Source organism: Sciurus vulgaris (assembly GCF_902686455.1).
Source record: "Sciurus vulgaris genome assembly, chromosome: 18".
NCBI lineage: Eukaryota > Metazoa > Chordata > Mammalia > Rodentia > Sciuridae > Sciurus > Sciurus vulgaris.
Genome location: NC_136479.1, coordinates 17,484,180 through 17,494,964, shown reverse-complemented (window position 1 = coordinate 17,494,964; position 10,785 = coordinate 17,484,180). Strand labels below are relative to the sequence as shown.

Genomic DNA, 10,785 nt, shown 5'->3' with positions numbered 1-10,785 from the left:
GACGGGCCCTGGACCCCGGCACCCTCGGGGAACACGAGCAGAAAGGAAGAGTCACATATGTTTAATGTGTATAAAGCCAAGGAAGGGGCGGTCCCCAATTCAATAGAAATACTCTGTACAATTCATCTGGTGGGTTGAGCGGGAGGGCAAGAGGCTGCAGAACCCACACCCGAACATGTACAAAAATAACTTACACGCGGCGCCCGCAAGGACCACGAGCTCCCTGCCCAGCCCCCAGGGCTGGGGGCGGCACACAACAGCCCCACGGGAGCCAGCCAGCGCCGGCCGGGAGCCGGTGGGAGAGGAGGCACCAGTCCAGAGCGCAGGCCTAGGAGGAGGCCTTGAGGCGATTGCAGGCCGAGCGCGAGCTCAGGAGCTTGTCCACCATGGTGCGGGCGTAGCGCAGCCGGCTGGCCAGCTCCTTGCAGCAGCCGAACTCCTCCAGGAGGCTCAGGCGGTACGTGCGGAAGTCCCGCTTCTCGTCAATGTAGGTCACGGCCGCCATCAACGGACACAGGATGAGCTTGGTATGGTCCTGGAAGGAGGGAGGGAGGAGGCTGAAGGCCCCAGAGCCCGCACGCGGAGGGGCTGGCGAGGGGAGCTGCCGCTTCGCCCCAGCCGCCGCCACCTGCTGCCCGGGACGGGCACCCACACTTCCCCTCCTCCTGCTCCCCACCCAACTCACGCGGGCCACTGAGGGCGGCCGGCCCACCCACCTGGAAGAAGTTGATCTGCACGGTGCCGTTGCTAAGGTGCAGGATGATGGCGCTGCGGGTGCGGAACCAGGTGCGCAGGTAGGGGAGCCGCGCCAGCTCGTCGCCCTCCCGCGGCGTGATGTTGGCGCCCGCCTTCAGCAAGTGTTCGCTCATGTAATTGCGGAAGTACTTAAGGAGGGTGATCTGGTGGGAAGTGGGAAGGGCCTGGGATCAGAGCCTGACGCCAGCGGCCCCACCCCCGCGGCCCCCAGGCGCCCGCTCACCTTCTTCATCAGCGAGTTGGGGTGGGAACTCACGGAGAGGTAGGACTCGGTGCCGTCGCGCTCTATGTACTGCAGGCTGTCCCCGTCGTTGTACAGGATGAGGCGCGTGGAGTCATTGAAGAGCACCCCCACGCTGTTGTCACACAGCTGGTACCCTAGCGCAGGTGGAGGGAGACCTCAGAAAGGGGAAGGAAGGGGGACTGGGGGCTGGAACGGGGAGGCCTGGGATGGAGACAGGAGAGAATTGAGAGAGGAGGACCCGGGAGCCACGAAAGGCCAGAGCTTAGAACAACTGCAAGGGTCACGGCCCACCCAGCCACCCGCCCATCCGGGGAGAAACCTACCGAGGCCGTACTTGTCGGAGTAGTCCACCCACTTGCTGACCCAGAAGATGGGGATGCAGGCGGGGTCCTCGGCTTCCTCTGGCACAGAAACAGACAGACCACTGATCAGGACCCGTCGCTCCCTCTGGCCCACTCAGAGCCCAGAGCTGGGAGCCTGCTGAGCACCCGCTGGGCTCAGTCAAGAGGCCTGGGGCCCCGGGGAAGAGCACAGCAGGGCTTCTGCCACAACCAGCCCAGACAGGTGGCAGCACACACATCCAAGTGGGAAGTTCCCACACGGTGCCCCAAGCCCCACTCCTTCAGCGGGCTGACCCACTATAGAAAGCCTACTGTGTGCCAGGCACTGCCACAGATACAATGAGCAAGGGACAAAGACCCGGGCCTTCACAGAGCTCACAAATGAACTGTAGGCAGAAAGACTGATCGAAACACACGTGCACAAAATCCCTAAGTTATTTCTCTCAAGGTAAAAGTCAGTCCCTTCAGATTACCTAGTTTTCCAGTTGGGGTGATTAAGAAACTGAGCAAACAGATGATTCCAAATACATCCAAATGTTATGTTCTGTGCACGAAACAAAGACACTAAGCAAAGCAAGGGGTTTTGGAATATGCTGGGCGATAGGAGTTATGGTTAACTAACTACCCAGCAGGGAAGAGGGTTGAGAAGGGCCAGCAGTGGGTACCAGGGAGTCAGGATGCTTGTGCAGGTGACACTGGAGCAGACATTTGAAGGGGCAAGAGTGTGAGCCATGCAGACGTGTGGAGGAGTGCATTCCAGGGGACGGGAGCAGAAGGAACCAAGCCCTGGGGCCGGGTCTCCTCCAGGTGTCTGGGAGGAAGGACAGAATTCACTGAGCAAGTGCCTGGCATGCACAGATGTACAGAGGTGACACCCTGGGGTGCCAGAAGGTGGAACACTTGAAGAGCAATCAAAAGGCAGCAGGGGCTTCGGGTGTCAGGCTGACTCATTTGGATTTTGAGCAACAGGAAACAGGGGAACCAAAGGGAGTCACGGACACTGTCGGCTGCGACTCCCCTGCCATCTCCAGGCAGCCCAGGCCCACCTCCACGGCCCGTCCCGCAGCACTCACCCTGCCTCACCAGCCCCCGCTCTGCAGGCTTGGAGGCATTGACGCTATGTAACTGCTGCAGCATGTCACTGAGGTGGCATTCAGCCGCCTCGCTTGTCTCCCGAACCACAGGTTCCTCTTTCTCCTGGGGACGCTCAGGCTGGGGGTTCTCCATGCCTAGGAAGGTGACATTCATTAGCTGGGCACAAAAAAGGGGTGTGTGTGTCAAGGGAGGGGGCACAGGACCACCCGTCACAGCTGGCACTCTTCCCAGAGAACACCTTCCTTTCTTGGGGAAACTGAGTCAGTGACAGATTATTGGAGCAGCTGCTGTGCTCATGTGATAGACGTGTGGTGCTCACCAGGAGGCAACAGAGCTTCAGGCACTCAGGCCTCTGACCCAACAGCATGGCCTTGCAGATACCACCTATTCCCCAGGGGGACAGCTTGAAATCACCAGCAGCTCAGAGCTGCTCCGTTTCAGGCAAAGACTCCAGGAAGACTGGAGGGCTAAGGAATCGCAACTCAGCAACAAGGATGGATTCAGTAGACAATGAAATGAAAATCTAAGATTTTTTCACCTTAGAATTTGCTCTATATGGGGTTAGGGTTGTGGCTCAATGGCAGAGCACTTGCCTACCATGTATGAGGCACTGGGTTCGATTCTCAGCACCGCATACAAATAAATAAAGGTTCAGCAACAAATAAAAAATATTCTTAAAAAAATCTGCTTTAGAAAGAATGGGAGAATAAAACCTATAAAAAGGACAAGATTTGCTCAATCTGATGGATTCCACCTTTGGGTCCCCTTCTTCCACTGGGGAGAAGTCTGCTTTTACTTTAATAAAGCTTCTTACTTTCTACTCTTTAAAAAGAAAAAAAAAAAAAAAAAAAAAACTGCTTTATATGCCTATATGTAACCAAAGAGTCTGAAAAGACACATACTGACTTTTTAACATTGGTTACACCTGGGCAGGAGAGACCTGGATGGTTTTCATTGTCTTGAGGCTTAACTGTTTAATCCCCCTCCCACCAACGTGTGCTAGTCCTCCTGGTGTAAATGAAAATTTCTTAAAGTTTTCAACTAAAAAATAACAAAAAACAATAAAAACACTAAGTTGTGATGGGGACTTTAGTGTTAAATGATAAGAATTAGAGATTTGATTTTAAAACCCTCGTGAACAAGTTGGGGGTGGGTGTGAAGTAGATAAAAACAAATCAGCCAAATGTTAATGACCATTGAAAATCGATGAGAATACATGGAAATTCATCATATAGTGCTGTCTGCCTTTGGCTAAGTTTGAAAATATCCATAACAAGTTGGGTTTTGTTTTTTTTTTTTGAACTAAATAAAATTAAAACCAAAAGATAAAAGTAATCCTTATACTAATTCATAGCCCAAAGAACAAAATAGTTATTCATGAGTCCATTGCTAATATGAATAACCAACTACCTAAATGGAAGAGAAGGAACAGCACTTCATTGTAGAATTCCAATCAATAAAACGTAGGAATAGGAAAGGAGAAAAATCACCACTGGCATACCTGAGTATTAGGCATGCGCAAAGCCCTGGGTTCAATCCCCAGCATCACAAGAGAAAACAAACAAACAAACAAAAAAACCCACAGTAATGATTTCTGCAGGCTAAAATTAATGGGGAACAGTTTGAGGAGAAAATGGATGGTCTCAGACCTGCAAGATACTTATTGACAATACAGGGAAAATAGCACCTTTACAATAAGGAAACCCATCAGCAGTCCCCTTAATTAAGTGCTCAAGATGAGCATCACCAATTAAAAATAATAAAATAAAATAAGAGATGGGACACACAGAGAACACATCACTTCTGCTGTACTCTTGCCAAAAATGCACGACTTCAATGTAATCTCAAGGAAGCACCAAAACCAAATTGAAGGACAGTCTAGGGAATAACTTGCCAGTGCTTTTCAAAGGGTCATGACCATGAAAGACAAAGAAAGGCTGGGACTGTGTCCCAGGCTGGAGGAGACTAAAGACACGACAGTTAAATGCCATGTGGGGTCCTGAATGGCCTCTGGCACAGAACGGGGGGTATTAGTGGAAAAAAACTGCTCGAGTTTCTGGTGTTTGTCAGTGTTGCTCCAAAGTTATTGTCTTAGTTTTAATCATTGTTTTGTGAAATAAGATGCTGACATTGAAGGAAGCTGGTGGAAGGGCATATGGGAACTCTGCTCTATTTTATTTTGTAACTCTTCTATATAAGCCCAAAATTACTTCAAAAAGCTTTAAAAAACAACCAAGGAATCCCTGAAAACCAGAAGCTGAAATAAATTAAGTTCTGTAATAAAAAGGTGATATATCCACATGGAGAAACAAAGTATTTCAAGCTACTTTAAAAAAAAAAAACAACTATATATCCTTTGTGAAATACATTCTAAGTACAGCAGAACTTCAAGAAAACATTGGAACCACTTTACATATGTCAAAAATTTTGACTATGTTAATGTAAGGAAATACGATTTTCAACTTGAAAAAATAAATACAAGTATAAAATCAAAGAAGTAAAAAAAATGTGTCATGGTTATGCCTGATAAGACACTTAAAAATCAACCAAAGAAAAACATTAACTCCAGAGTGGAGAGGATTGCTCTAAGACGACACTGGATCCATGTTCAAATCCTTGATCTTGATAACCGTGTCTGCCAGGAGCTGTGGTTGGTAAAAGAATCCATGTTTTTAGGACCTATACACTTAACTATTAAGGGCAATGGACAAGAGATACATAAGATACTTTCAAACGGTTCAGGAAAACAGAAAAAAGACAGACGTGGTGGGAGACAGAGGCTGATAAAGCAAAAGTATTTTTCAGGCTTGGTGTTCATCCATTTTCTTCTGGAGACCAACACACTGATCCAGCCAAGCTAAGGTCTGTTTTCCTGACAGGGCCCAGGGGCAGGAGGACACGGGGTCCTTCTGGGTCAGAGCCTGTCCCACTCTACTCCCGAGGTCTGAAGGCCAGAGAGCAAGCTGCAGACGCTCCAGATCCTGGGCTCTTGCTGGCTTACCCTGACCCATGTTTACCTTTATTGAGGACCGTGAGAGGCTTCCGGGTACTGGGGTCCAGGCTGCTGGGAGCGATTGAAAACCTTGGTGGGATGGTGAGGCAGGTGATGGGGAGACGGGTAGGGATGTAGCCAGAAGTGAAGAACTCGTCATTGAGCAGCTCGTGAATGGTCGGGCGGGCAGTGGGATCGGTCTGGAGCATCTTTTGGATGAGGGAGGCGGCCACAGGGTTGATGTGCTGGACCAGAGAGAGAGAGAGAGAGCCTTAAGCAAGACATGACGGGGACTGAGTGCAGCGCTGCCATGGGGGCCTGCAGGACCAGCCCACACACAGACAGCCCCCTAGTCTCAAACAGGCCACGGTTCAGCAGTCACCCGCAATGCCAAGTTCTCCACGAGCAGCTGTATTGAATCAACAAGGGTGGACCTAAGTTGTGAGGTCCCCTTGAGACTCAAGGTTAACTTGGGATAATTTTTTCCTTGAACTTGACCTTGTACACTTAAAAGTTCTCACCACTAGAGTAGCACTGAACAGGCTTTGAGGTTCTAAGACCTGCACTTAAAATCTCAGTTCTAGCCTTTAATGCCAGCTGTGACAAGTAACCTGAACTTCCAAGGGCCTCTGTATCTGTCAAGTGGGAACACAGTACCACGCCTGGAGCCCCACTGAGAACATTTGATGGGATACAGTCTAGCATAGGAGGGCCTACCACTGATCCTGTCTGTACTTGATAAGTGCTGTAAGTATTTCCTATCTATCAACGCATTGGTCCTCACAAAACATCTGGGGATAGGGATGAGGACACTGAAGCACAGAGGGGCGAGCGCTTCGTCGAAGAAGACACACCTGGGAAGAGGCAGCGCTGCATCATGCCCATGCAATCTGGTCACACTGGGTCAGTCCACGCTCTGGCTTTCTAACAATGAACTGACCCTTTGTGATCAGCAGGATCTAGAGACAACAAGTTGAGGACACCAAAGTGGAAAGTGGCTGGGTGTCCACCTTCTGAAATAGGCTATTCCTTTAAATGCACTTGTGCCAGCTGTTGTGAAAATGGACACCTTTTTGCCGTTGTGAGGTCCTTGGATTCACAGTGGCTCACAATTCCGTGAGCGCTTACTGAATGCAAGGCACTCTGTGAGGAGCTCTAGAGACAGTAATTCCACCTTTTAGATGAGAAACTCAGGAGAGTCAGACATTTGCCCAGTGTAATCTGGATGCTAAGCAGAGTCCACTGCATTAAGCTGGTCTATTTTCAAAGCATAAGCATGTCTACCTCGTATGGCCTCCTATATTTCTTCCTGCTTTTTACAAATCTTTTATATCTACCTTCAATAATCTACAAACTTTGTTCCTCTAGAAAAACATATGCATCGAGTTCTGTAGGCAACTTTAAATAAACACCCCCTAGAGCTTTGTGGACCCCCAGGCCTGTATACAGGGCTCATAAACAGCTTCTGAAGAAAAATAAATTTAATTTTAAAGTGTCATTCGTCACCTTGGGAATACTATATTCATTCTTCTTGATCCGGAGGTAGGTCTCTTTTAGGCAAGATGTCTCAAAAGGTGGTTTGCCCACTAACAAGGTATACCTGTAAGCACAAGGTAGGATTCAGCACAAGGCTCCCGGGCAAAACACAGATGCAGGCGTTGCCTCGGGGCCAGAAGAGCAGGCATCCTTTGGACACTCTGCTTGGCGATCCAAGGCATCAATAGCTGGGCTGCGCCTTCTGTAGAATACAGGAGAGCAGACCTAGATTCCAATGGGCCAGGGACTGTTCCACTGTAGCCTGCAGGGATCCAGGGTTCTGCACAGGGCCTGAGGCGGGGGCCACCCACATCAGGCAGTGGATGGTCTACCTGCTCCTGTAAGAGCTCCACGTTCAGTACCTCTGTACTTAAGGTGTGTTGGTTTTATTTGGAAAGAAGTTCCATTGCAAAGAAGTCTGAAAGCCACTGCTACTACCCATGTCTAACCCTCCAGTACCCAGGCCAAAAACACAACAGGTAAACACCCAAGAAGGCCCAGGCCTCAGCTCACCACCAGCCTCCTCTGTTGCCCTCGATCCAGAAACCAAGGCACCTCCCAGCCTGGTCTGACTCCTGCCGAATGTCTCCCCACCCAATGCTGATCAGTGTTTCTAAAACCTCACTGTGCAAAGGCAACACCCAGGGATCTTGTGAAAATCCATATTCCAATTTGCTGAGTAGTCTGGGTCCTGAGAGTCTGCATTTCTAAGAAGCTTTCAGATGCTGCCGCTGCTGCTGGTCTCTGGACACACTGAATAAGCAGCAAGAGGCGATGGCAAGGTTGTGGAGGCCTCCATCCCGTTCCCTGCAGCCACCGCCCAGGCTGTGGGAATCCCAAGCATACACCAAAGTGACAGGAAAGCTATGGAAGTCAGGCGTTGTTTGGAGACAGCCTTTCCACAAGGCAGAAAGATCCACAGGACAAGGCCAGCCAGGAGAGATGTGTCAAAGGGCTCCTTCTGAGGCCAAGCAGGGTCGGAGTCAACTCCCCACTTACATGATGCACCCGATGGACCACACGTCCACCTCGAAACTGTGCCCTTTCTTGCTCAGCACCTCGGGAGCTATGTAATTGGGAGTCCCGCACAGGGTCTTCTTCCGCTCCCCATCATATTCAACTTTGGTTGCCAGTCCAAAATCCCCTGGGACAGAGGGAGGAAGAGGGGGTACTCAGATGCCAGCCTCTGCCACCTATCAATGCAGACAGTTGGCTCGGGCTTGCCCATCCAGCAACAGAGTCATTTGATCCCACAAGCCTCTGCTCCTTGTGCACAGAAAGGCTTACCCAGGAATCCTCCCTGTGCTGGCCTGGGGTCCAGGGCATCCTGCTGACCTTTCTCAACCCACCCCTTAGAAAAGAAGACCATTCTTCTAAAAGGGAATTGACAGGGAGAGCAAAACTCAAATGCCTTTGTGGATCAAAGAAATACCCTTTTACTGCTTAGCAAGTTGGTGAGGAAGTGATAGGGAGAGGTGGGGGCTGTGGCAAAACAGAGGGAAATCTAAAAGAGACACCTACTTTTCAGTCCAGCAGACATGCCCTGAGGAAAGGCTGCCCTTGTGTTAGTGGAGCTTCCAGTTTAAAGATGCTCCAAAGCCACATTTTTAGGCCATGCCTCCCAATTTTGAAAAATGGAATCTGGCTGGGAGTGTAGCTTAGTGGTAGAGTGCTTCCCCAGGATTCTAGAAGCACCTCCCCCAAATGAGAAACAAATTCAAATTATTTTTTTAAATACCACATTGGGGCATAAAAACAATGCATCTTGAGGGCAAGACACAGGCTTGTGGCTCTGTTTTAAACTTCTAGACTAAAGAGTGACAGCAGCCCAAACTTCCCACGTCCTCTTCCTCCCTCCCCAGCCTTCTGCTCATTCCCGCCATTAGAACAGCCGTGCCAAGCACCCTCCGGGCCCAGCAGCTCACCTATTTTCACCTCCAGATCCTCATTCAGAAAGAGATTGCCCAGCTTGAGGTCCCTGTGAATAACCCGGTTTCGGTGCAGGTATTGGCAGCCCAGGACGATCTGGCGCAGGTAGTAGCGCGCCTCGGGCTCGGTCAGAGCTTTCCGCCTCTTGTGCAGCTCCAGGAGAGACTGGGAGGAGATGGGGAGGCGGAACTGAGGGTTAGGAGGTAAGGGAGCGGGAGGAACCTGGACCCTTGCGGATGGAGGGACCTTGGCAGCTCTCCCTCCGTCCCTGCTCCCCGCGCCCATGCCTTCCCCAGGACCCTGGCGGTAACCGCCCGCAGCACCCCCTTTTCTACCAGCTCCCTCCTTGCCTAGGGTCCCTCCCTCAGCCCCACTCTGGAAGCTCAGTCCCCAGGCTCGCTCTCTCTCCGGAGGCTCTGGGCCCGGCCTCCCCTAGCCCGGGAATCTTCCTTCAGCCGCTGCGGGGCTCCTGCACCGGCTCAACGCACACCTCGCGTCCAGGAGACGCCAGTCCTAGCAGCAGCAGGACTCCGGCCCCGCTTGGCCGGAAGCTCCTTCCTAGCAGCTCCGAGAGCCAAGCAGCCCTGAGCAGAGACCTTTTCCATCCCCAGCTCGAGGGTTCCCAGCACCCATTTCTAGCAGCTCCAAGTCCCAAGCGCCCTTTTCCGGGGAACTCTTTCCCAGCAGTTCCGGGTTCGGACGCCCCAACCAGAGCCCCCGGACAGCTCCAGTGCCCCCGCAGCCACACTCACCCTCCGGCGGCAGAGCTCCAACACCACGAACACAAAGTCGTTGTCCTCGAAAAAGCCGTGGAAGCCTACGACATGCTGGTGGGCCAGGCTGCGGTGAATGGAGATCTCCATGGACATCTTCTCTTTCTGATGCGGCTTAAGCAGCAGAGACTTAGGCACGATCTTGCCAGCGAACACCTCTTTGGTATCCGCATCCGAGATCTCGAAGCATTTGGCGAAGCCGCCTTTCCCCAAAAAGCGGCCCCGCACATAGCGCCGCCGGCTGCGTGGGTCCACTAGGACCTCCGGGATCTCTTTCGCCGGTGGAGCAGCCGCTGGGGCTCCGGGAGCCGCAGCCCCCGCTTTCCCTGGGTCGGCTGGCGCCCGCGCCAGCTTCCCCGCAGTCGCCGCCGCATTCATGTTCCCGGAGTTGCTCCGCAAACCTGGCCGGGTGGCTGCAGAGGCTCCGCACCGCTCCGCTCCTCCCCGAATTCAAACGCGGCGCTGGGAACGTTACAGAAGCCTGCGCGCCACTGATTGGCCGCGGGGATTTAAAATCCAAACCCGCCCGCCGCGCGGCACCATGGGAGCGTCCTGAGCCGCAGCCGCCTTTAAATCCGTATCCAGCCCGGGAGAAAATTGATTGACAGGACCCGCAGACTGCAGGCACGTGTGATAGCCTGGAAAACCCAGCCCGGCGTGGGGATGCGGAGACCCAGCCCCAGGAGAGCGGCAGCTGGTTCAGGGTTTCTGTCTCCAGCGGCCCGGAAAGCTGCAGTTCACTCGCGCCTCCTCCTGGAAGCTCTTCCTAACACCTTTCTCCACGCCAACTAAGCAGAGACCTGGCAGCACGGGAGAGGCAGCTTAGGAGAGCACCTGACTCTGTCGTCATCAGCTCTCTGCAAACCCAGCCTAAATAAACTGAAATCTAGGTAAAAACGGGATGCTTGTCCTGTTTCATGCACCTTGCATGGCAAATCCTCCAGATCCCCCACTTCAAATAATAGATCCACTACGCTCCTCAGTTTACTGAGCAACTACTTGAGGTTCCGTCCGGGAGCAGCAGCATTACTATCACCTGGGAGCTTGTTAGCAAGGCAAAGGCAACTTTTCAGACCCTACCCGCCCTGCCGGGTCAGAATCTGCCTTTAAACAAGGCTG

The 10,785-nt window shown here is 51.9% G+C and overlaps 1 protein-coding gene across 1 annotated transcript; it reads right to left on the bottom strand.

Annotated features, from left to right (window-relative positions):
* Positions 1-49: 49 nt before the first annotated feature.
* PLK1 (polo like kinase 1) lies at positions 50-10,461 on the bottom strand. Its single transcript, XM_079121185.1, has 10 exons — positions 9,646-10,461; positions 8,890-9,058; positions 7,964-8,108; positions 6,935-7,028; positions 5,454-5,673; positions 2,415-2,570; positions 1,324-1,401; positions 980-1,134; positions 717-899; positions 50-535 (listed from the first exon to the last, which is right to left on the bottom strand). Exons 1-10 carry the CDS (start codon positions 10,042-10,044, stop codon positions 329-331), a joined length of 1,806 nt encoding a protein of 601 aa, XP_078977311.1. The 5' UTR covers positions 10,045-10,461; the 3' UTR covers positions 50-328.
* Between the last annotated feature and the right edge of the window lie 324 nt (positions 10,462-10,785).

Bases quoted from the DNA above. Each gene is read 5' to 3' on its own strand.
- PLK1 (XM_079121185.1), bottom strand. From the start codon at position 10,044: ATGAATGCGGCGGCGACTGCGGGGAAGCTGGCGCGGGCGCCAGCCGAC. The intron at 8,109-8,889 runs GTGAGCTGCTGG...CCTCTGTCCCAG, and splicing joins GGATCTGGAGGTGAAAATAG to GGGATTTTGGACTGGCAACC. The intron at 1,135-1,323 runs GTAGGTTTCTCC...CACCTGCGCTAG, and splicing joins CTCCGACAAGTACGGCCTCG to GGTACCAGCTGTGTGACAAC.